The 25,811-nt window shown below is 45.5% G+C and overlaps 3 protein-coding genes across 5 annotated transcripts in view; 1 reads left to right on the top strand and 2 right to left on the bottom strand.

Moving 5' to 3' along the window:
- The window catches only part of ccdc85b (coiled-coil domain containing 85B), a 28,962-nt gene extending 4,151 nt beyond the window's left edge, over window positions 1-24,811 (top strand). The window contains exons 1-3 of one of the 3 annotated variants that reach the window (XM_088432306.1): window positions 20,226-20,337; window positions 20,631-20,796; window positions 21,337-24,811. In XM_088432306.1, coding sequence (XP_088288432.1) covers window positions 21,356-21,961 — 606 coding nt within the window. In that variant the 5' untranslated portion in view covers window positions 20,226-20,337; window positions 20,631-20,796; window positions 21,337-21,355 and the 3' untranslated portion in view covers window positions 21,962-24,811. Of the gene's footprint in view, window positions 1-20,225; window positions 20,797-21,336 lie in introns of those variants that run through there. The other 2 variants (XM_088432307.1, XM_088432305.1) reach the window with 2 other exon arrangements.
- On the bottom strand, window positions 350-10,351 carry efemp2a (EGF-like fibulin extracellular matrix protein 2a). Its single transcript, XM_088431637.1, has 11 exons — window positions 10,082-10,351; window positions 4,566-4,744; window positions 4,137-4,185; window positions 3,810-3,998; window positions 3,218-3,340; window positions 3,017-3,133; window positions 2,632-2,751; window positions 2,404-2,523; window positions 2,120-2,246; window positions 1,427-1,622; window positions 350-1,113 (listed from the first exon to the last, which is right to left on the bottom strand). Exons 1-11 carry the CDS (start codon window positions 10,224-10,226, stop codon window positions 940-942), a joined length of 1,539 nt encoding a protein of 512 aa, XP_088287763.1. The 5' UTR covers window positions 10,227-10,351; the 3' UTR covers window positions 350-939.
- Window positions 12,263-18,185, bottom strand: fibpa (fibroblast growth factor (acidic) intracellular binding protein a). The gene is made up of 11 exons (XM_088431639.1): window positions 17,885-18,185; window positions 17,541-17,625; window positions 17,161-17,359; window positions 16,687-16,813; window positions 16,195-16,295; window positions 15,855-15,988; window positions 15,269-15,377; window positions 15,101-15,164; window positions 14,421-14,507; window positions 14,240-14,337; window positions 12,263-13,054 (listed from the first exon to the last, which is right to left on the bottom strand). Exons 2-11 carry the CDS (start codon window positions 17,623-17,625, stop codon window positions 12,985-12,987), a joined length of 1,074 nt encoding a protein of 357 aa, XP_088287765.1. The 5' UTR covers window positions 17,885-18,185; the 3' UTR covers window positions 12,263-12,984.
- Window positions 24,812-25,811: the final 1,000 nt, after the last annotated feature.

Below are 25,811 nucleotides of genomic sequence, written 5' to 3'. Positions count from 1 at the left end.
TTAATAACCATGTATCGTAAGGTTTTTTTAATTCACAAAACGACCGTGGATAGTAAGGCCTTATTTTTATTTACTTTAATATTTATCTATATTTACATTATTTTATTTATTTTTCCAAACATGACCGTGCGTAGTGAGGCTTTTATTTCACGAGAAAACGACCATGTATAGTAAGGCTTTGTTTATTATTATTTTTTTATATTTATAATATTATGATTTTCTTCACTTCATTTCTTTTTTTTAAAGACCATGTTTATCTTTTTTCGGCAACAAAACGACCAGGGTTGGCCTTGGAAACGGTTGGATAGTTGTGAGTGGGGAGAAAATAAAAATCCTAATCTTAAAGAGATTAAAGTACGGTGTTTTTATTAGGACTGAAAACGAGGGTTCCGAAAACAGAAAGGGAAAAGGGGGGGTTCAAAATGGACATTAGAATGTGGCATCAAAAAAAAAAAAAAGACAAGGTTGGAAGTTTGTAGTTTGCTGCTCACTGCAACCATACTCGCACAAATGCACACACATACACACACACGCAAACACACATTCACACACACTTTTCCCAGAGCAAAGGCCTTCTACGCACCCGGTCCGTATCCTTCCTATCCTATCCGCTCATTTCCGTCTCTTTGTCCTCACCGGCGGCCAGTGATGGCAAAATCAAGCGCTTGTCATATTTTAGCCACCTCTAGAGGGAGCTCTTGCTCTCAAGATGAGGGCTAGTGCAATGGCTTTCCACTGCATCTTTAAACAAGAGTTCCATTTACAGCAGGAGGAAATTGTATATATATATATATATATATATATATATATATATATATATATATATATATATATTTTATATATATATATTCCATCATTGTAATATTGAATAGCATACGGATAGGAAGGATATGGAAAGGCCCAGCTTTCGCGGGCGGGAGGTGGCGGCAGCAGGGGGCGCTAGAAGGCGTAGGGCCCCACGTAGACGGAGAGCCTGAGGGCCGAGCTGCTCTGGTAGTTGCCCTGGTAACCCAGCAGCGGGTTGACCGACACCATCTCCAGCTCCAGCGTGTACTCGCGGGGGCCCGACACGGCGCGGGCCAGCACCAGCATGGCGCTGATGTTGTTGATTTGCTACAAGCAAAAAAACATCAAGGATATTGAGCTTCAATGTTTGAAGCGGACTTTTCGACACTTTTTGGAATTTTTGAGACAGAATTTGCAATTTGGGAAAGAATTTTGATGTTTCGACATTGAGTTCTGAATTTATTAACCGGACGTGTGAACTGAATTTTCCATAGAAAAAAAGAGGTTAGCGATCCAAGAAGGAAATGTGTTCAAAATTCCTAAAGAAAATTAGACCAAATAATTGATTTTGTTTTTTGTTTGATGATGACAAAAATCATTTGAGAAATCGTTTGGGGAAAAAAATGGATTTGGCTCTGACCCTGATGTAGAAGTGTCCGTGCGGGTCGCCGGCGCGGATGCGGAAGGTGTTGTAGGCCCCCGGGGAGACGCTGGTGGCCTGGATCTGGAAAATGTCGGACGGCACCGAGCGCTCCGACGTGATGCTCATGTAGCGGTGCACCACGGAGAAGGGCAGGTCCCGGCACGCCGCCGCGCTGGTCGGGCACACGCAGCGGCTACGCCGGCGAGCGAAAGCGACAGCGGTTAGCGCGGCAAGGCATTAATCCCTGTCACGTAAGACCGAGAGAACCGTGTCAAAACCATGATGTGTCCACTGGTTTGACTGCTCGATTCATTGCGTAAACTTGATGCAACTTTGGGTATTTTTGGCAAAATGAATTTGGGCCGCGTCACAAGGAAATGGAAAAACAACGACCTCGAGTGCATTCGAGGTTCCGCCGGCGAGGCGTTCGCGGATCGCTCACAAAGTGGGAAATTTGAAATATACAAAAAAAACATAACAAATGCATAAAGATGAGATGTATTCTGTTTTGTTAAAGTTTTGACGTCGTGTTGGTGCGTCCTGTACACAGTAAGATAGAAAATAGCAGGATTTGAGGCCAAAACCAAGGCTGCATCTTCTACACAGGTGCGCTTTATATATTTGGGGAATTACGGTAATTACTCGCCGCTACTTGCCCATTTTACGACGTTTGCGAGAGCGGGGACTCACTTGTCGGACACCTGCACGTAGGGGTCTTGGCATCGGTTGGCGTCCACGCACTGGTAGCCGCCGTGGACGTTGACGCACGTCTGCGTGTCCGTGCACCGATGCTCGCCCGTTTCGCATTCGTTGATATCTGCCCACGGGACAAAGAAAATATTGCGCTCGCATTTTGGGGGAATGGGGACAAAATAAAATCTGAATTTTTCAAATAATGCCAAAAGTCAGCATCTTCATAAAAGAAAAAAAAAATCCAGATAAATATCTTTGTTAGCGGTTTTGTCGGTCCTCACCCTGACAGAGGCGCGTGCCTTGCAGCTGGTAGCCTTCGGGGCAGACGCAGGAGAACTTTCCGGGCTGGTTGACGCAGCGGTGCTGGCACAGGTAGCTGGAGTAGCTGCACTCGTCCACGTCTGCCGCAGCACGCGGCGTCAGCGGCGCCGGCGACCGGGGCGGCGCCGGCGACCGGGGCGGCGCCGGCGACCGGGGCGGCGCCGGCGACCGGGCCGCGGCCCACTCACCGTTGCAGGCGAAGCCGTCGGGCGCCAGCTCGTAGCCGTGCTCGCAGCGGCACAGGAAGGTGCCGTACGTGTTGTAGCAGCGCTGGGAACACGGCGCCCCCATCTCGCACTCGTTCACGTCTGAAAGGGAAATCCTGCCTTTGAAAATCCCGCTTTTCCCGCTTGATTTTTAGTCCGTTTTTTTCCAGGCTTATGTTACGGCCCCCTTCGGGGGCACGGCTTGAGCTCGCAATGAATTTTCTATAAAAAAATTCGATCGGCATTCCGACGGTAAGCAGAAAGGCATCCAACGCTCACCGGGCCGGCACAAAACACAATGGACGAGTTTACCGGCGGTGACCGGGTGAAGGATACGGCGTGGGCTTTGAAAGCGGGTGACACTCACCGATGCAGGAGCGGTTGTTCCCGGCCAGCTGGAAGCCGGGCTCACACTGGCACGTGAAGGAGCCGGGAACGTTGACGCAGCGATGCTGGCAGTACCTGTACCTGCACTCGTCGATGTCTGGCGGGACGGCGCGCCGTTAATCACGGAGCTGGCAAAAAAGAAAACAGGGCGGCGGGCGGGCGGGCGGGCGGGCGGCCTCACCGATGCACTCGGTGCCCACTTTGCGGTAGCCGTCGGGGCAGTGGCAGGCGAAGGCCCCCAGGGTGTTGACGCACTGCTGGCTGGGCTGGCAGTCGTGCTCGTCGCGCTCGCACTCGTCCACGTCTGCGCCGGAAAACCAAATTCAAATCTTATTTATCGTTCATTTCTAATTGAAATGTTTGACTGACTGCTTTGATTGCTTTGTTGGCGTTGCCTTTAGCGTAGCTCCATCTAGTGGATGCATAGCGCAACCCCGGCCGCTGCTGTAGCGTCTGCGCCTCATAATGCGGCGGGCCTTATATGTCAAAACGCTTTTTAAATAGGCCACTCATTGACGGTGTGTCTTATAATCCGCTGCGCCTTAAAAGACGGTACTTGGATCTGAAGCGGACCTGCTTTGAAAACGGTCGCATTCTCTTAGTTCACCACTAGATGGCTCTAAATCTTACAAATCGTCCCTTCGGCCGGAACTCAAGGACAATTACCGGACTTTATGGTAATTCCGAAACGTTTTGAGGAGAAGAAACTGCGGCGATTGCGACACGGTGTCAAATCTCCACCGCGCGGCCCGCTCACACGCGCGCGCGCTCACCCTGGCAGGTGTCGCCCTGCGGCTCGTAGCCCAGGGGGCAGGGGTTGAAGGCCTCGGTGGGCGCCATGGGGGGCTCGGGGGCCGGGATGACCGAGGCCGATCGGGGGAGGCACAGGTAGCCCCCGTAGTGGTTGAAACATTTCATCTCCCCCTTGCACGCGTCCGGGATGGTCTCGCACTCGTTGATGTCTGACGGCGTGCGCCATGCAAAAGAAGTGAAGTTCGTCCTTCAAAATGTCTATGTCATATTCTTGTTAGCCATGGCGGCGCTACGCAAAGTTTGAGCAAGCTTTATTTGACAAATCACGACGGCGTTTCCCGTTTTACCTTTGCAGTGCTCTGTCTGCGGGTCCCAATGATAGCCATCCGTGCACTCCTAGGAACGCGGCAACACCGTCAGACAAACGCCGACGAAATGCACAAAAACGATCCAAACGGTAGCCGACGAACAGATGCCGATCATAATACTCGCCGTTTAATTTACGACGCGAAGTGTCCAAATTGGTACAAGACGGCACAGTCGAAATCGGACTCGCGGCATTTTAAGTAACCAAACGTAACCTCAACGTTTACTTTTCAGACGTATCATTATTATTATTATTATACGACTGGTATTATTTTGGGCCAAATGTACCTGCTGATGGAAGGTAAAACCCGGCCAAAAGAAACAGGGGCAAAATATCCCTCCCAGCCCACAGCAGAAAGGGGATCTTTGTCAGAGCGTGCGCGTATACGTAAGTGCAAATCGATCCGTACCGTTTGGGTGTCAATTTCTTTGGGCGGCTGCGAAAGAACGCTGCGGAGGAGCAGGCACACGCACACGATTGACACACGCGCCCCCTGCATACTAGCCACCGGAGACTGGAACACGCATAAACACGCGCACACGCCAAGCGGGCAGTCGACTTTGGATGGGCGGCGCGCTCGCTCAGCATCTGGGGGAGACAAAGACAAACCACTTCCGTTAAGATTTTGCTTTATGTATTTGCTGCGTTGTTTTAAAACGCCATCCCTGTATGGACATGAGAACCGCCCAAACAATGCAAGGGGGCATTCAGAGTAGGTATATTCATATTTATAGCTAAGATCCCAGTATAAATTAACTGTCTCAATATCGTGAATCGTGTCTCAGAGAGGTTCGCAACAAATTTTCAGGCATTGGCCGATTTTTAACAGACCCTCGGATTATGAAATCTGCCCATACCTACTCAACAGCTTTTGTTTTGGTTTTTATTGGTTTAAGATAAAGCGACAATAGCAATCTCCTTAAGTTTGTGGATTTTTTCTGCCATCTAACGGCGAACTAAGGGAATGCATCAATTTCGGAGCACCCTCGATAAATATGAATATGCAAAGACATTTCAACAGTTTTTTTCAATATTTCCTCTTTACCTGAAAAGTAATATCCCTTCAAATATTGGTTACTGGCCTTTAGAGACAACTAAAAACGAAATATAAAAAAAAAAAATGTCCTGAAAAAAAAAAAAATAAAATATTGTAAACAAAATATTAAATAATTATACCTTATGAGAGGAAATTAATAATAATTTAATAAGCAATGAAATTTAAAAATTTCCCAGAGCTAATGGCGCAACCATATGCCACAAAATATTTTTGCTGTAGAGACAGTAAAAAGGTAAAAGCAATATTTGCGTCAAATGAGCTTAGCGAGGGTTTTATATTTTATTGTCACTTATATGTTTTTTTTCTGCATTTGATTCTTCTATGAAGAGTTTTAATTGTCTCATATTGTCAAGTTTATTGAGCCCATACACCATGGTGATTTTGCACTTTCAATAAATAACTTGGTTATTGACTTAAAATGTAGTGCTACTTATTATTCCCGCAGAGCAGAGAGAATATTGTTTGTAAATACATCAAAAGATCATTTCTATGTCGCCGACTTTGTTGTCATGACATTGCAAATTTTGTCTGTCAAATCCTACAGTATTTGCAGCTACACACCTTGGAAAAAAATCACGCAGGCCCCCTGCACTTCACACAGCAAAATGATGAAAAACATCAAAAAAAAAAAAGAAAGTTGTAGCGGCGCTCTTGCTCGCTAATTGACGAATGACTTTAAGCAGGTAGAAGAACATAAACATTGCAAGCGCACATGAACATTACACAAATACTTTTTTGTTTTTTTTCCCCTTTTTCATTCCGCACAGAAAGCCCTCTGTGTCTTTCGGCCGGCAGACTGCAAGGCTTTGCAAGAATACCTCGGCTGCTTTACACTGGGCCACATAGAACCTCTCTGTGGAGGCCGTTGGCGGGGTACAAGGGAGGCACCCGGCGTTCATTTTCCGCAAATTGTCGCCTCCCTTCTGGAAGTGAGAAAATTACCGATCGAAGCAATCATTGCTTGCAACAAACCTAAACAGAAGCGGTGAAGGAAATATGCAAAAGAAGTAACCGTCGTGAGCGGCGGCGCCCGATGAAGTGCCGTCAGCTTTGCGGACATTTCCGGTAGCGGTATGAAAGCCCTTCAAGGGGCTGTGAGAATTTTGAACAGGGTTTCCGCTGGCATCAGCAAATCGAATGCTTCTTAATGGCCTAACGGGAACGGGAGAGTTTTCTTTACAAAGTGAGAGCTAACGAATTGGAACATGAAGCCACTTATTGCTAAATTGTCTTGGAGTGACTACTTTTTTTCTGTTGAGTTTGATAGGCACGCGCATTGCCATCAGCGATGCGATTTTCCTGCAGATGAGCCAGAAAATAAAAAGGTGTTGTGACGCCATCCGGCTACTTAAGTTGCTGAATGAAAAAAAGAGTTTTAAAGTAGACATAGATGGTACGGCGCAGTTTTTTCAAATCTGTGAAATCTTTCAGATCATGTTTTCATCATTTCGTGCCGAGCAACTGATTAGAAATCAGGTGGGACGGGCTCCAAGCGGGATCGGAAACGCGAGGCTGAATTTGATCTTCCCTTGGCTATGAGAAATCAGGGCATGACGCGGCGTTGTTAAATGTGGCTCCCTGCCCTGCCAAAGGCCCGCATGCCAAGCAGCTGGAGAATGAAAGCGCGACAGCAAGTTGGAATCACAAGACAAAAGTGCGGAGCCCCTCCCCCGCCCAAGACAAGAGCGTGACATCACCGGCTATTTGCGCCTTGAGACGCATAACATGCCGAGACGGCCGCGGCACGTGACCTGACTGGACCGCGCTGGTGGGAAGTCACCAAGGACAGGCAGATCCTTCTTGGGCCTCGTTGGGCCGCCCAAACCGGACCAGGCCAACTAAATCCTATCTACTAACTTTCCAACCGAACATCAAACAAATTCTGTAGATATTTCAAATCACGTAAGGATGGAAAGTCTGCTTAGCTTAACGTTAGCAAAAAATACTCTTGACATGCTAACGGTTAGCATGCCGACAGTTAGCGTCTAAACCTGCGGTTTCAGCTGATCGGAATTAAGCACCCGTGTATAGGACACACCCTTAAATTTAGGTTTAAATTCTGCTATTTTCGTGTTACCGTGCATAGGATGCACCAACGCTGGCAACAATGTCAAGACTATAGCGCAACACAAGAAATCTCCTCTTTTGTAACTCTAACATATATATATATATATATATATATATATATATATATATATATATTAGTGAGTGCAAATCGTGAAGCAAAAGTAGAGAAACGAACTTGCGCCCGGGTTGAGGTGAGCGAGCGCGGTAAGGATGTGGCCGCTTCTCGGCCGGGATGCCCCGGCGCACCCGTGCTTCCCAGAGTATCGTTTTCTGGAAACACCCCCACCCCCCCCTTGTGGGCCTAATAGGGGAGGCCTGGGAAAAGGATGGCCCCGTATTCACATTTTCAAGCGGCATCGGTCAATATTTGTTGCATTCTTTTATCCGTGGTGTTCCAAATTTGGATCGGATGAATGCAGCTTTTTTTTTGGGGGGGGGGCATAAAAATAACTACTGTTGAGACGTTCAACAAAGTTTTATGACAATAAGTATCAGTGGTAATTGAACTAATGAAACAACTCTTACATTTAACAGCTTTTGTTTTTAGAAGTATTTCGTTATAAGTGCATTTTCTTTTCATACACAAACTAAACAAATGTACGCAGCCGTACTTTTTACTACATTTTATAGTGCTTTCCCACATAAGAATTTGTATTTTTACCACCGTAAAAAGTGTAATTACCTTTGTAAATCAACACATTTGATTTCATAGTAGCCCCGCAGAACTTGGGTCCGTTTTGAAATTGCCAGTCAGCCCATTTTCACAGGCAAAATGTCAGCTGGCTTACACAAGTGAGCACCTGCGGACTTGGAAAAACAGGCGGGGGGGCGGGGGCAAAACGCACGCCTACGCGAGCGGGCCCGGTGTTGTTCTGCTTGGCGGAGAAGCAGTAGAAAGCCCCGTTACCACCGAACCCGGTGCGTGAAAACCGTTTGAAAATAGGCCATTCGTTGAAGATGCCTTCAAATCCGGCGCGGAAAATACGGTAACTTAAAACCAAGAAGAGAGAGACGAGGGCCCCTGCTAATCTTTAACAATAATTGTTTATGCTCTGTATATTTTGCTGTTGATTTTCCCTTTTCTGGGAGGGGGTATAAGAAAATGAATCGCAATGAATAAATCTATAGAAATAACGAGCGTAAGCACAAAGGGCAAAGCCATTTGTAGCCAGCGGAGGTCCTTTTCTTCAGCGTGCCGGATTCGCCCTGAATGAGTTTGACGCCTTGTGACTCGGACTTATGTACTTGACCCGGCCGACCCCGCGCCGGCCTCTGTTCCCATGTGACGACGGCGTACAATCACAAGGCATGCCTACCCTCCCATTACGCGCCCGGGAGCCAAGGAGCCGACTCCGCTCATTATGGGGCCCAGTTACTTGACTGACTGCCGCCCGCCCCAAAAGTAGAGCGCATGCGAGCAAAGGGAAGAGCGTCTTCTCATGGGGCTCCCGCGTCCAAACCGCCGTTCCTTTCCGCCGCGATGACATCATTTGCAGCCGATCGGATTTGGGCGGAAAAGGATCGATTCGTTGTTCTTTCGATTCTTTCGAGGGTTTTAAGGGCTCCAAAAGTACACAAATATTGCCAAAAGAAAAAAATATGGACAGGATGCGTACTACACGCAAGATGGGAACTTAGCCCAAAAAAAAAAAAGCGGACGTAAGCGCGATCATTTTGCGGGCCGGTAGCAGTTTTCGGCGCCGCTTGTGTCCGCTCTTGATATTCCATTTCGTAGTGAGGAAGGACGGCGACGATTTGGTTGAAAGCGGTCGCTGTCGGTGACGTTGTTCTGCCTCTCTGTGAAATCTGGCCCGCGAGTGTTTGTAAGTTGTACTTTTTTTGTAAGAATGTTATCATTTCTGATAATGTCCAAAATGAATGCGTTTGTTGATCCAACAACTTGTGACTGTGGATAACATGCTAGCTAATGTTAGCATGTTATATACTGTTGCCTTGTATGCGTTTCGCTCACCAGTATTTTCATTTGTGCCTTTGCTATATGTTAGCATATGCAGAGATTTTGCATGAAAACGTACTCGTTTGCATCTAATTAACGTTTTGTATTGAAATGAATAGCATTTGAAATTCATACACGTGAAATTTGAAATTACGAAATTTTTGTTAGTGCATTTTAAACATTTCTGACACTTTTCTTTTTAATTAAGCTGAACATGGGTCAAAATGACCCACAGCTATTATTGCTATTCCTTTTTTGTTAACTTAACTTTTTATCAATTTTATTATTAATTATTTTATCAGCTAAATTTTAAACTCAGAAACAAGACTGTAGTACACAGGAGTCAAAAGTCAAGGCCAGGGGCCACATCATTGGTTTCATGCGGCCTGCCAAATACTAACTATGACTGAAATACCACATTTTCAAGTTGTTTTCACATTTTTTTTTGTTATCAATACCCCTTTTCTGAACCGGTTTTATTGGCCTCCGATTTCAAAATGTGTGATGATCACACTTACAATTTCTGTGACTTCACAGCCGTAACGGCTCTCCGACAGTAACTAGAACTACAGTGTGGCCCGTGATAAAAATGACACTCCTGCTGTAGTATAAGCAATATGGACACTATCAGAAAAAAAAACCCTCATTTTGGAGGACGTTATATCATCTGCGGATTGCGCCAACAAAAGAGAATTCGAAGGGTGTCGAGCCAAGCGCTGACGTTAGATAAAAAATGTATGGCGTCGCCCTTGAGTTTGACAAAATAAACAAACAAAAAGAGGGGCGAAAAAGGACACGTCGCGTCCGGCCGAAGGAGTTATGGCATAAAGTCAAGCAAACTCACCAGCAGCGTGTGCGCTTTGGAGATGTGCGCGTGGCGTCGGCGGGCCTGACCCCGGCGTGTCCCACTGCGGCCGAGTGCTCCCTAAAGCTCCAAGCGGTGCGTCCTGAGAGACTGAGTGGGAGACAGCTGGAGCAGCTGAACACATGCACGAGGGAGAAGGGCGAAGGGAGGGCCCGACGGCCTGGGAAACACACACACACACACACACACACACAGAGCCAGCCAGAAAACCAGCGAGCGAGAAAGGAGCGGACCGCCCTCTCCTCTTACCCCCCCGCGACCACATTTCCCCCACCCCGCCCTTCCCGCTCCCCCCCCCCGGTCTAGAGATGCGAATTCCTGCCCAAATAGCCCAAAAGCCGTCCAAATGGCCAGCGAGGAACAACTTTGCAGATTCACACGCTGGCCACCCCCCCCCCAAAGCGCCATCCACTCCGCTCCAACAACACACCTGGTTTCGTTTAGACTAAACCCCCCATACACCTATATTTACCTCCCAAGGCCTTCTTTTTCCACCAAGAAAAAAAACAACGCTGTTCCAATGTGACGTGTGGGATATTTATAGCCAGGGAGCAAGAGAAATACATGGAATGTTGACAAAAATTAGAGAGTGGAAGAGTGAGCTGGAAAAAGTGTGTGCTTACGGGGCAAGAATGAAGGCTTTTTACCTTCAACCGCTCTCCAAGTGTGCCGCCGCCGCCGCCGCTCAATGTTTGTACATGACTAACGGCTTTACGCCGCTCGCAATCATTTCCGGCCGGCGTTCCCGCAAGAAGCGCGCACGGCGTCCGGATGAGTTGCAAAATGTTGCTTCACCCGCGTGACACGGGTTGACGTGGGACGCCGCCGGAGGATTCCTTCCAGCGCGTTATGAAATATTTTCCGACCAAAGGTTACCTCGGCTTTTTAACCCCGAGGCCTTCTCGGATTTTGCAATCCTTTTCGCAGCTTTGCGGCCGAGTTCCCGCTCGCGAACCGGACGCGGGCTTTCGTTTCAAACTAAATATTGTTCTTTTTCTTTTACGACACGGTGTTGTAAACAAGCGGCGCTTGACTGCTTCCGCCTACTAGATCGGGGGTGTCAAACGTACGGCCCACGAGACGATTTTCTAAAGTATGAAAACGAGCGGAATTTTTCGAATGAATGAAAAACTCGAACGTTTTACGAGCGATGGTAAAGTCGATATTTTAAGGTTAACTTTCAGCGCCGAGCGTAAACAGAAAAGGCCACTTCTAGAGTACCGATACATTAAGCGTTTTCACTCGTCTTTCGAGGCCCACAGAATATTGTGCGCTACGTCTATGTAAACGTAGGCGCTGTCGTACGAAAGATCCATTTCCATTCCTTGCTTAGAATTACAAGTATGTAATATATTGTCATATGTATGGCGACGCTGCTGGTCAAAGTTATCATTGCAGCACTCAATTGGCTTAATATTAGATAAGCACGAGTCAAGGGCGTCGGCTACTCTCCGTGAAAAAAAAAAACATATTTGAGGAGAATTTCTCACGTTACTAGAAACAATATTTTTCCAGCGGGCGTTTTGCAAGCTGAATTTTTCATAACAAGAGGCATTCGTAAGTGGAGGTAGTTGGAAATAAGTTTAGTTGTAAGTGTAGTTGGAAATACCAAAAATGAAGCAAACATCCCTCCTTAGGAAGTCTCATTGCATTTGCATAAACACAGCTAAAATGGTAATAAAAAAAAAAAAAAGGTGCGAAGTGGGTACAAATGACCACCTGGGAGTTTTAGTGGGGGTTATTTTAGCGGCAGCACTGCTTGCGTTGACGCAGTTGACAAAGGCTAGCTTGCTCAAAGCGTGTGTGTGTTTGTGGGTGGCGGCAGCTGTCATTACAGGAGGATCTTGTTGAAAATCACAGCGTCATCCCCCCGCGTGGACCAACTGTGTGACCCCCCTGCACGCTCCCCTGCTTTCCCTGACCACACACATGCACTTCCAATTCTCAGAATTCAATTCAAAGGCAGCGGAACGTCTTCATCGGCTGTCACTTTTCATTTGCACCGCTGCTGCGTTTGACTTTGCGGCTCTCATCTGCGTCCAGAGGCCCTAAATTTTGCTGCCTGGCCTGATTTAAGGATAATATTGTGTTTTTGGAAGCAAACGGAGATAAAACGGCACGCTGCTCGTAGCGACGGCATAAATCACAGTGACAACGTGATGTAAATACGCTCTTTTTTTGTTTTATTTACAAAGCCGCTATCGAAACAGCTTGAAGTCATGATAACGGGCTTGGGGGCCTTGGGAGAAGAAAATTCACGAGAGGCAGAAAGTTGATTTACTTCCATTTCCTTGATATCGACCCGATGGTCCGTGTACATTTTTTCTCCTTTCTAAAAGGACAACTTAATGGGGTGTCCATGCTACGATAGAAAAAAAAAAAAAAAGTGTGCGTGTGTGGGCTTGGTGGGGACCAAGACCCAGGTTTTACTTTGTATGACCTCTTGCCCTTGCGGGGACCCCCAAAATTTTTTACTTTGGTATTCTAGTCAGAATGTTAAAGTCATAATTAGCATTTTACGGGCCGCCTGAAATAATGTGGCGGGCCAGATTTGACCCCTGGCCCTTGAGTTGTAAACCTGTGACTTAATGGAAAGCCATTGATTTCTAAAGAAATTCTCACAAATTTTCAGTTTATTGTCTTTTTTTCATTCGTATTATTAAAAAAAATGCGTCACTACCAGAGAAACATTGCGTTAAGCCAAAGTAATTCAACTAATGTGATGAATTGTCTCACGAGTGAGTAGAAGAGTGTACTCGTACATGAACTTTTCAGCTGAACATGGAGAACCGTGAATAAATTCTCTGGTGGCTTTCCGCGCAAAATAGGGGGGTTACCAAAAGGGATTGGGAGAAAAACGGAGCGGTCTAGGACAAAGTAGCTCAGTCGTGGTACATTTTGAAGATGCAGCTTTTGATGACGCCCATGTATCTGTCCCACACAACCTGATGTCTGATGAGAGACAGTGGCAGACAGCGATAGAAAGACAAGCGCACACACCCACATAAAGAAAGACAGACAAAAGAATCAACCTCAGTGGCAATCTCAAGAAAAAGTCCCGTTACGTCTAGTGAGCAATCCGACGGCTTTGTATGACTGTTTGCTGAAGCCGCGAGTGCGTAGAAATGCGGCTTCCATTTCGGAATGTTTACATGAAAAACAAGGTTCAGGGGAGCCTCGAAAGTTGAATGGGGTCGCACGGTTTGGAATTCAAATGACGTCTTTGGGAGGGTAAAACAGAGTTACGGCAGAACCAATTGGACTAAAATGCCCATTGCCGTAAATCCCCAAATATAAGACACACTTTTAGCTCCCCAAAAACGAAGGGCAAAAATACGAGTGTATCGTATTACAGACTTTATCATTGTTACATGACAACTTTCGGAACGTTCCCACCATTGGCAGCGTTTAGGACCATATTGTGATCTTGCATGGTATAAAACATGAGTGTGTGCCGACCTATGTTGAGCGCTTCCGCCATCGACGGGAATTGACTGAACTATCTCGATTCGTTTCTTGTTCTTTTACCGAAAGGCGAGCAACTTGTAGGTGGTCCGGTACACCAGGATGGCCAAGCCTCAAGCTCGCGCCGTAACCGCTTTGAGGAACGAGCGATGAGACAGGCTGACGCACAGCTTAATGGCCGAGCGCCAAATGGCAGAGCCCGAATGTTTATCTGACTTTGTTTGCTCGACCAAAGTAGTCTGTTTAACGCTTGGGGGGGAGATCAAGACAAGCCTGGAGGGCCCGCCCGCCGCCACAGGTGGGACGGCCGTATTGCCCACTTTTAAGACATCCTGTTTTATGGCTTTCTATGGCCTGCGAGCGAGTCCCAATTTCAAATTGTGCGCACCCGGTGTAGTGCCACAACACACTGGGGCAGCAGGGAGCAAATGGGAAAAACTCTTCTAGTTGTGCGGGGTGCCGCTTGTGTTGAAAGGGGACGTCGAGCCAAGAGTTTTCTATGCATCCTCACTAGTCTAAACGTGGCATTCGGATTACTATTGTGTTTGTGCAGCAAAATCCACCCCTTTTAATCCGTTTCAAGAAGCGGCAAGTGTTTGAATGTGTCCAAAGCACGTGGAAGAGATCAAATGCGAAAAGAATCGGGGATAGCGAGGGACCACCGGTACTCACTTGAAGGTGTCCAGTATGTGCGCCGAGTTGCTGTAGTGAGTCAGGTAGAGCCTGGTGTCCGCCGCCGTCCATCGGTCCGAGCGACACGGCTCGATAAACTGAGGGCAGGGGGGAGACGGCGTCACGCCGGATGGATTCCGTCCCGTTAGTCGAGGAAAAAAACTAAACAAAAACTACACACCTTCTCTACGAGGTCAATGAAGAAATCGCGGACATCTTTGGTGTTGGTTAGTTTGGCTGCGATGTTCACAAGGCCTCTGGAAAGATTCTGCAGAGAGGAAAAATTATTCATTTGCACGGTGGAAACGCCAAGTGTTCCCCGAGTCAATTTATTTGGAATTGGAGCAAAACCTTGGGAGAGAAATAAAGGTCAAGGCGTACAGCAAATCGAGCACAAAGACCTTATCAATGTTAGTGGTGAAATAAGCCAGAGTTCTTCAGGGCTTTTTCAGGGTTCTTCAATCGTAGTTTAATTTTGAAACATAAAACCAAAAAATAAAAAAAAAGGTGCTTTTCTCAAATTAAATTTCTTCTAACAAAGGTCTGTTAGCCTGATGCTGACATATCATGTGAAATGCCATAAACTGATTAATGGGATGGCCATGAAGCTCCTCAACTTATTTCAACACAGTTCCTTGGCACAGAAACGCTGTGAGATGACAAAATGCCAAAATTTCAATTTGCAGCAAATAAAGGAGGATAGTTTCGTTTAAAAAAAGAAATCATAATAATTGGGGAGCCCTTTACAGACTTACTGTGAATATGTGGGGCACAAAAGAATGCTTGGAGTAAACTTTTGCATTAGCACCTATGCAAGCCCAAGTTATAATAATGAGAACTGTTTTAATGCTGATTTTTCACCTTGAAATTGGCCTCCATCTCAGGAAAAGCTCGGGTTTTCCCCCTGAGGGCTGTGCAGACAAGACTGGAGACAAAAAAGAGAAAATGAGGACTAGGCACTGGAACTTACGGTTTCATAAATGTGTGTGTGTGTGTGAGAGAGAGAGAGAGAGAGAGAGAGAGTTAGACCTTTTGTGTTGATCCAGCAGATCCTTGTCAGAGATCAAAATCTTAAGTTCTTTCAGCTCTTGGAGGAATTCTTTATCTAGATCCACATCCATGTCTTCCACCAAATTATCTAGAACGAATGAGTGAGTTTTTATCACTTAAACTTTTTGAGAAACTACTTGAGAAATCAAACATTTGTTCCCTTCGTAGATGTTTACATCCTTGAAATATTGCTGCTGTTCTACAAAAGCTATAACAGTGCTGTACGTGTATTGCTCTGACAGGACATTTGTCTTCCTTCTGGTGGATCCTGGCGCCCTCTGGGGGCCAACAGATACAGTTTCTCTTCTGAATGTGCAAACAGGCTTTAATCTCGACAAAGGGTTTTTTTTTTTAATGGAGGACATTCTGGCTTGAAAATCCATGTAACATAACATAATCACTTTGAATTACTCAAAGCAAAAAAAAAAAAAAACTCCCTGTATACAAAAAAAAAAGGAATTACGTTACAGAATTCTGCACTCATGGTAAAGCAGTTATACGACATAATGCGGTCGCACGTTCGGGACAAGCGTCCCGAGGGAAGCAAAGTGAGTCAATCTCTCACCGACAGCTCCGACTGTCCAGTTGTTGATGAGCTGCCCGGCGCAGAAAGCAAAGTCCTGGAACGTGAGATACTGCAGCTTTCTCTTTCCCGTCTCAAAGCGATTGTTGGCAAAGAACACAATGGCAGCGTAATCCCTGCATGGGGCCAAGAAGGCAGTTAGCTCGTGCGCTCTTGTTTTCCTTGGAGACACTATCCTGGATAACGCGAGTTTGTTTTCCTTGGAGCCACTATCCTGGATCACGCAAGTTAGTTAAAAACATCGCAATGTTGTGAAAGCCGGAAAAAAAGGCGTTAGCAACACTTCAGTTGGTAAGTCAAGGCCTTCTAGCAGGCGGGTTACCTCGCAAGCTTGTCGGAGAGAAGGAAATGCTGACGTATGTTCTCCACTAGAGGGCCCTTCAGCTCTTCCACCACTTTAAAAACACGTTTGAAGTTGTCAAACTGCAATCAAACACAAAATGGACAGAATTTTGCGCAAGCTCTATGGGAAAGCCCGACACCATTTACCAAGACACCCGAGAGCTGTGAAAGTAGGGTTGAGCAATAAATCAAGTTAATTCAACAGTCTGTTAACAATATGTATTATTCATCTGGGGAAAATGAGAAATCTTCAGAAGGCACCGCAGGTGGGTTGAGCTTCCAGGCTCAACAGGTTGCACTAGATGCCGAGCGCTGAAAATTACACATTGTGACAATTTAAGCAGTAAGTGTCCAGTTAGCTGCCGCTCACCATGCTCTGATGCACCGTGTGTTGTGAAAGGAGATAACGGTTTTCCCCCAAAAAGGAAATGGGAAAAAAAAAAAAAGATTCTGTTTTTTTTGAGCATTTAACCTGTCGTCTGCAGCTTTTCAGAGTCACGCCCGTCTTGGCACTGATGTCATCCAAGTCTTTCTTGGTTCCTTTTGACAGTTTCTTGCCCAGGACTTCGCGCACAAAAGCATCATCAAAGTCGTAATATCTTAAAATTAGAAACAGAAAAAAAGACTACGGTTAGACTCATTCAACTACATCAAGGAAACAAAAAATGATGAAGTGATGTTTACTTATAGGGAAAGTCAAGTCAAAAATAGTATTTGGACAAATCGTTGAAATGTGGCCTGTTGTGACAGTGTGTCCAAAAACACGTACATGATGGCACCAAATTTGCGCGTTTTTTTTTCCCCCCCAAATGAGCTCTTGAACAAACTGTACTGGCTTTAGAAGGTTCGTGGAGCTTGTTAAATGAATATTGAAAATGACACTAAGTTCACACTGTGCTGTTACTCATAAAGGCAAGGTGTTCAAAAATGAACAAGAAAAAGTCACCTTTCAATAAGCATGGCTTGGCGATGAGGTGGGATCTGGAAGAGCAGCTGATTGGCCAGTTTGGACGGACTGTGTAGCAGGCGCTCACACATCTGGAAAGTTCGGTACTGGTCCATTGTGTCACTCAGCAGCACGTCCGCGCTCGCCTCGCACTCGTCCAGTGCGCCCCCCTCCATTCGGACCTTCACCGCATCGTTTACTGCTCCGTAGAACAAACACTTGTTTAACAGACAGATACCCATTTATTATTGACTTTTTAATTTTTCAATAGAATAGCTATGCACCAGGAACATGTCCGGTTAGTCACCATGTGAACTTCTGAATGTGAGCTCTGTCTTACTCTAGGTTAAAAAAAAGATGCATTGTGTGCAATGAATTACCTGTATAGCCATCCAACCAGAGCTGATAAACCTCCTCGTCCATGATAGTGGTGTTACCCACAAACACATCCAGCTCCACAGACATCTATTTCGACACCGTATGACAAAAAAATAAACACATCACGATTAATCGCAGTGAAAATAAAGTTCGTTTAGAGCAAACAAAATTAACAAGTTGGAAACGCAGTCAGGCAGATGAGATTTTGATCAACTGTCTGAGGAACAATATATTTTCAGACTGTCCCTGAAGGCAACACCTGAATTGATGTTTGTATTAAAAACTTTGGAAAAAGGCAGCGATGTAAAAGCTCCCAGTACAATGTTGAGTTTCAATAACACATTACCTTATTTTAGTCTCCTCCACCGTCAGGCAACAAAATTCAGTGACATATTTTTGTGAATTCGCTACACTTGGCCTACTGCTATATGCTAGCCTCTCGTACTTAGCTATCAAATGCGTAGCAAAACAAACAAACGGTAAACATGTCACTCAGACATCCACACTGCACTACAAAAAAAAACAGTTAAAAAAGAATAAATGAAAGCATGAGATGAAGTAATATGCTAGTTATCGTAAAGGTTTCACATTGGGCGATTGTATTATGCTAGTGTGCGACTGTCAACAACAGCCGCATCACAAACACGCCCACTTCCGGATTCGTTACTGGAAGTGGAGCTTGTATTGTCGCTGAATTATGACGTAGGGCACACTCGCAAATACAGTACAGTATTGCATTTGTGTTCAAACCGCTCACTATTTCCTTACATAATTCGCAAAGTACTTTACATAATCGTGTTTCGTCGCGCATTGTTTTTCAAACCGTAACATACAGACGTCTTACAAGATGTGTGTCCCGATAGTACGGTCCCTTATGAGCACAAATTAAATGCAAACAGCTACACTAAAAGAGCACAAATGAAATGCAAACAGCTACACTAAAATTTTGTCTGTCTTTTTTGAGTCCTATTTTTAAAGACAACGTTGGCATATTATGAAAAAGTAAAAAGAAGTGACTTTTAAGAATACAATTACATTCTCATAATTTTCCTTTTTCACAGGGTTAATAGAGGGTACAGGTGAGTTTGACACAGAAAAACTATGCATCAAAGTGCCACATACTTTGACAATGAGAGTAAGTAAGAGGAGCTGTTGAACTTTTGTTTAATCTATTTTTTGCGGGAGAAAAAAAAAAGCATCAGTTTGGGAGTGCAACGGATGACGGACAGTGGCAGATTTGCCTATTAATTATTTCCTACTTTCTTAAAATAAACCAGACCACATCTGCTCTTACTTGATCTTGCTGCATGGGATACACAATCTGCTCCGCCTCTGACGATTAATCTCAATAAATCCCTATAAATCCCTGATCGCACCCTCCCATTTTCATGTTCTTCTGCATGTGTCCTTTAGAGTCAGCGGGCCCCAAACGCCGGTCCGCGGCCCGGTACCGGTCCGGGGATCAACTGGTACCGAGTCGCATGGCCTGCACCCAAAATAATAACGTTTTGGAACTGATTTAATCTATCCTTAAACAGTTATAAATTTGTGCTATATTTGTCTCGAACTCAATATCAATATACTTTTACAACGTAATCAATTTGAAATGTGTCAAAATGCGATTTGTGTCCACAATTGCTTGCTAACAAGGCGATGAAGCCAGCAAAGCTAAAGCGGCCTTTGATTTTATAATGCTGACAGCCTTTGTTTGGTGTATCATTCATGGTGAGCTCATATTTTACGCGCACACGGGAATATCGGGAAGGGGCGATTCCCCTTCTCAAATCCCTGGCTACACATTTCTTTTCGGGGCTAGTAGACTCACATGACACTCCGATATCGTCACCGCTGGGTTAACACCCTGCATTGTCCCAGTCTCCGTGCAACAATGGAGGTGGGACACGGGGAGGAAGGATGTTGAGTGTGAATGCCTCAGCACATAGCTATTCAGGCGGGGTTGGGGGGGGTCGATAGGCCGGCCGCTCGCTCTCGTTGGTGTCACCCTGTAAGGGAACGTCCCAGAGGAAGAAACTTTGCTTTCGCTGACATCTTTTCGCCTTTCATTGCATTGCTGAGGAAGAACCCAACACATCAGACGCAACTTGAATCATTCCTCATGATTATTCATCATCTTTTCAAAATATCAATTGGAAAAGAAAGCAACTAGTGAGGGGTGGGTGTGGATCACGAATATTTATGATCATTCCCTCAAGGAATCTTCGAACATGTTTAGTTTATTAATAAAAACGTCTAGGTTTTAAACGATTGATTATTCATGACGTTTTGCAGAAGAACAGCTCCACTGGGAGTAGCGGGGAACATCACAAATATTTATGATGATCTCTGATAGGGAACTGGTTGTTAACCCTCTGCTACAAAGCGTTTCCGGCTAAATTTCAAAATAGAATACGGTGAGCGTGACTAAACCGCGAGTATGCTCTCGACTACATCAACAGGGAGGGGTGTTAAACCTGCAGGGAGGAACATCTCTTTTCCTAAACCTAAACCTTGTGTATTAAATTGACGTAAAAGATGGAAAGAATAGACATTTACTCCTTGATATCTGGGACTGGTATCTTAAAAGTGTACGCACTGGTTACGTGTAAGACAAGTTTTTTTTTTCTAAATGCATTTATTTTGAAATATGAGGCCATCTGTTTTCGGTGGCTCCACATTAGCTTGACGGCGCGTAGCCGCTAGCGGAGAATCCCAACCGTGAAAGTGTCTTGTGGAGGCGGACATTGTTGTGCTCTATGTCCAGCAGAGTGATGGCCACAAGCGGCGTTACGCGGACCTATTGTAAGCCTTTTATTTTTTTATACCTTAAAAAAAATGAAGCGTTTGTGAGAAGAAGCGTCTGATTTTACACCGAAGTGGAGAAACCGGAGAGTCCAATCCGGATGGCGAGTGGCGATACAAACACAACATCCAACATCTGTCTTGTGCATCGTGGCCAGATGGATTAAAAAAAAAATCATAAGAGACCGCGGTGGATGGCGAGAGCCATTTTTGCATGCTGCCGCTTTGAAAACACAATCCTCATCCTCATCTTCGCGACCGGGAGGTGGAATAAGCACAGGCCTGTTTTGCAGCTGCTTGGTGCCAACGACGATTTCGGACGACGGCCACGCCAGCGAGCACAACATCTCGTCAAATGAAGCCCGGCTGGTGTGATGTTTGCCCCCAGAAGACACACTGGATGATGGCGACCAGCTTGTGAACACGTTGCTCCGTCGCTGCACTTTTACATTTTCTCAGGTATGGTACTCATAGATGTGCCTTTGTTTTTCGTTATTTGCTGAAAATCCCACCCACTTACTGTGATTTTGTCAGAACACAATGCAGTGCTTCTCAAACACACTCACATGGCAAAAACATAGGCCTTTTTCCCCGGGGTCATCCGCACCCCTCCTCCATCACCTCGCCTTGAAATCAGTGGGCCGCTAAAAATTGTTCAACAACGGTGTTTGTAAATGTGTAAAAGCTGAAGAAAACCTGCAAAATTTCCCAATTTACATTTTGCGGGCCACATAAAATGATGTGGCGGGCTGGATCCGGTCCCCGGGCCTTGAATTTGACACCTGTGAATTAGCATTGCATTAGCAACTATTTCCGACTGCAGTGTAGCTGTCAAATAAAGCTTCATCATCATCATCATCATCATTTGCTGATGAAGATCTCACGTTGGCCCAGGGGTGCTGATACTGTATAACCCGTTGAGGACCACCGCGCCAGACGCACGGTACCGGCGGGTAGCGATGAATCTATCCTTACCTTTTTCACATTTTTGCTCCAAAGGGCGGAATTTGAGGAGAAGATGAGCAACGAAGGGGAGCTCCTGACGCGGGAGCTGTCCAAGATGTCGGACGAGGACCTTCTAGCGTGCTCCAAGGAGGAGCTTCTGAGCCGACTGCGCAAGGAGGAGTCGGAGAAGATCTCGGCGCTGGTCCAGCGGGGGCGCCTGATCAAGGAGGTGAACAAGCAGCTGCAGGGCCACCTCCTGGAGATCCGAGAGCTCAAGGTGATCAACCAGCGGCTGCAGGAGGAGAACGTGGAGCTGCGGGACCTCTGCTGCTTCCTGGACGACGACCGGCTCAAGGTGAAGAAGCTGGCGCGCGAGTGGCAGCACTTCGGCCACCACGCCGCCAAGGTCATGCGCGAGGACCTGGGCGGCTACCTGAAGAAGCTGGCCGAGCTGGAGCGCACGCAGGACGGCCTGCTCAAGGAGAACCTGGACCTGAAGGAGCTGTGCCTGGTGCTGGAGGAGGAGTGCGTGGGCCGCGGCGGCGACTCCAGCCCCGGCGGTTCCGGCGAGCTGGCCCTGCCCTGCATGGTGGCCCGGGACCTGGGCGACGGCAGCTCCAGCACGGGGAGCGTGGGCAGCCCCGACCAGCTCCACTTGGTGTGCTCGCCCGACGACTGAGCCGTTTGGCGCAGAGGGCCGGACGTGCGGCTCGCCGTCGCTCCCCGCCCGCCCGCCCGCGTCCCCGCTCCCGAATCCGGGGATTTTCATGCCGCGCCCTCTGACAACGGTCGGCTTGAAAATCACCCGACCGCGAGTCAAAAAAGCAGCCGCCCAACATTTGGGTCGATATGACCCGACGTTCTGGCTTGTTTTGTGCAAAGCAAACCCATTTTTCAGCTTGTCTTGTACTAAAAGACCCAAGTTTCGGGTTATGCGCAAACGTTGGGTCATCCTTCCCTACTTCTGAATCAGCAAATAAGGAACTTGATATCTTGATATCGTGCCAATGTTGAGGTAACGCGTCGGACCGGCTAACTCGTTCGAGCATACTTGCAAATACGTTCAAACAAGGGCTGCAGTTAACACCGTCGAGAGTTAATCCGTCGATTTTCTCGATTAATCGCCGAATCGCATTTTCTTTCATTTTTTTCTCCCCTATTTAAAAAAGCATTTTTTTTCTCAAATTGACAGTGCGGAAAATGCGCTAACTTTTTTTTTTTTTTTCATTTTTTGGTAATATTTGACGAGGGGGGAGCGATTGCGAGCGCGGCCCGCTTTTTCCATCAAAACCAAGCGTGAGCCTTTTGAATGCTGCAAGACTCGCTGTGTGCCACAACGCTGACTTTTTTCTGGACTTTTCTCTCACCTTTCTACTTACTGTAGGTCTAGATCCCTTTTACAGCTTTTCTAAGAACTCTGCTAACAAAATCTTTTTCAGAGATTTGTTGTTTCCAGGAAAAAAAAAAAAAGTAATGGGACCAAAAAGTCGGTCGCATCTATGTATATTCATGCACTGGATGAGGGTTGCAAATTTACAGCAAAAGTTAGGATGGGGCATTTTCAACGGAAATGTATGGGAATTTATTGATATCATCATTTGTGAAGGTTGCTCATACATTGCCTCACAACATAAGGCAAAAAACTCACTTGGAAAAGTTGCAAATTGGGCCCCTTGTAAGTCAAAGTAGGTTATCATTTTCGGAAATACGATTATGGTAAAATTGCTCCCTCACACTTCAAATAGGGTTGGCCCAATCCAAATTTTTCGCTTCCGATACGATCCTGATATTTTAGAATAAAGCAGGGGTCCCTAACATTATCGAAAACGCTTTGGCAAACTCACCTTTCTTTTTCTTCAAAGATGTAGGCTCGTCACCTGTCTCTCGACAGGGTCTTTCCCTCTTCCCAAAGATGTCCGTTTCTCACTCATTGGACCTATTTGTAAGTGGGATTTTGGCGCTTGAAATCAAAATAGCGTTCAGACTCAGATAATACATAAAACGCAAATAGTTCACGATTTCGGGTGCAGCCCATGCGGCCCAGTGCCAGTTGATCCACGAACCGGTACCGGGCTGCGGGCCGGCCATTGAGGACCTGATATATTACCAGCGGTAACGATATTTGAAATCATTTTCATTCATCGGAATTAAAAGAGATGTGATGATGTAATACAATACAACGGAAAAACGAATGACCTGCTGCTGAATAGAAGAGCAGGGGCGGAGTCCGGAACGGACCGCTTGTATGTGACCCCTTCCGTCTTTTTCTTACAATCGACACTGTTAGCTAACCGTGACATGTAATTTTATTCTTTATTCCCATATATTTCTTGTCGGAAAGTTTCCAGGACTTTTGCAACCCTACACTGAACTAGCCTACACTGGTAGAAAAAAACAAAAAAGAAAGGAGCCTTTTTTTCTCTTGCACTGGATAGCGCAATCATTTCAATCCAGTTTTGAGCCATATTTAGTGGTTAGAATCCCTCATAGCAGCGAAGGGCGTGGCAGGCGGTGAAAATTTGCCGCCAATTTGGCGCCAAATGGCCCGTCCTATTTTATGCACTCAGGACCAGGATGCGAGTGCCATACGAGGCGCGCGCCAGGTGATGCCCCTTCAGGTTTTTATGGGAGCCACGCGACGGCGGCGCCAGCTAGCGAAAATCGCGCAAACGCTTTTTCGGATCGCCCGGAAAAGCTTTGCATCAAACTGGAATGGCAACGCTTTGCGGTCATTGGACTTAGTTGCTGTCGCAGCACAGACTTTAAGTTGCAACTTCTTTCTATGCTTTGGATTTACAAAAGCTGTAACCGGCGTTTACACTACTCGCAAAAGGTTTGGCAATTGCAGCAGAGGTTTACAAGAAAAACTCAGCGTTACTGCTCAGCTTGTTATTTTGAAACACATCCAGAGCTAAATTTCAAAAGAAACTTTTAATTCAGATGATGATTTTCGCTTAAGTAAATTCAGAGTGAAATAATGAAAATGGAATTTGAATTGATTGTGCATCAATGTCCAATTTAAAATATATCGTCAGAAAAAGTTTTTTCTGAATGCTGAAATAAATTTTGAATAAAAATGCTTATGGCAGTGTTTGAATAGATTCTGATAAAAAAAAAAACACTTCAAAATCAAATTTTGAATTAATTAATTCGAATGAATTTATAGTAGGCCTGCGATAACGATTCTTTTATTTCAATAATCGAACTGAGCTTTTAAAAAATCTTTTTTGTGACGAAAGAAACTTCTCATTTTAATTCAGATTACAAAGGTTTTGATTTGTACTTTTCTCCCCTCATTTTTCCGTTTCTAAATTTTTGAACGTTTACCTTTCCTCCCCCTTCTATTGCGATCCAGATGACGCTGCTGAAGGTGTCAAACATTTTGCTGGTAGACACTGTATATGTTTGAGTGCTCTTTTTCCTCTTGATTTGTCTGTATCCTGTGGCATTGCAAACCCTTTGAGTTGTACCTGAACAGGATGGAGCCGTTTTCTGGGTGCGTTGAAGAGCTTTAAATGCAGTCCTGACACTTTGCCGTCCTTTTCTTTGTGTGAAACGCACCAGCACACGCATCATTGATTTGCGCAGGCATGTGGCGTTTGACCTCTTGCCCCAGGCGCACTTCCTGTGCAACGCTAAAAGCAAGCTCGCAATTGAAAAGATAAAAATGATACACATTCCCAATTTGTAGTCTTGTAAAATTCCCTAAATTGGTAAAAGCAAGAGTATTCTCAACAAAAGTAACTTTGGTAGAAGTTGGAAGTTGCATTTAATCTTGATCTGACCGAGATGGGGGTTTTTTCAAGGGGTGATACCGATTATTAGTTAAGGAGGCAGGTAGCAGATATCCGAAGCCAATATTTAATTCTCCAAAAATGTTTAAGCAACTCTTCAGATTTGCATGTTAAATTTGTAGACGGTATAAGCGTCTGTTGTAAAATCCTAACAAAAGTTCAAAAAAGTAAGTAGCTCCCTCGTTTTCTACAGTAAATAAAGCTCCAAAATTTCAACATAGCACTTTTTGATTAATTATCTCTGTTGTAATTTCAAACAACAACATTCCCTGGTTCAGCAGAATCTCTTACGAAGGCAATTGAAAATGTAACTAAATTGTAGTTCCTCAGGTCAACACAAAGTGTCCTCTTACCAGCCATCATACTTGGTAAACGGAACAAGCTGTTGCCCGTGGCAACATCGGACACTTGCTGCTTCCGTTTCCGGAAGCAGGCACTCAGGTGAGTGGGCCTTGCTCATTTTACGACGAGAAAGTTTGTTATATTTTTACACAGCGCAGTGGATTTATTTGATAAGCTTTCGTCTATTTCTTATAATCACACGAGGCAGACGTGGAAATTTGAAATCTGATTGGTTAAAGAAAGTCACGTCAAAAAAAAAGTCACATTTACAGTCAATAATTGAGCGTGCTGGCTTAGTTTAGTTTGGCATGGCAACACCGAGAGGCTTGAATCTAATTGAACTATAAATAAATAAGTCGACACATGGAAATAAAGAACCGCATTACTATTTCC

This window comes from Hippichthys cyanospilos, chromosome 13 (genome assembly GCF_059441005.1).
Source record: "Hippichthys cyanospilos isolate Australia breed blue-spotted pipefish chromosome 13, RoL_Hcya_1.0, whole genome shotgun sequence".
NCBI classification, from domain to species: domain Eukaryota; kingdom Metazoa; phylum Chordata; class Actinopteri; order Syngnathiformes; family Syngnathidae; genus Hippichthys; species Hippichthys cyanospilos.
The sequence above is the reverse complement of the archived record's forward strand: the minus strand, read 5'-3'. Positions and strand labels throughout refer to the sequence as shown.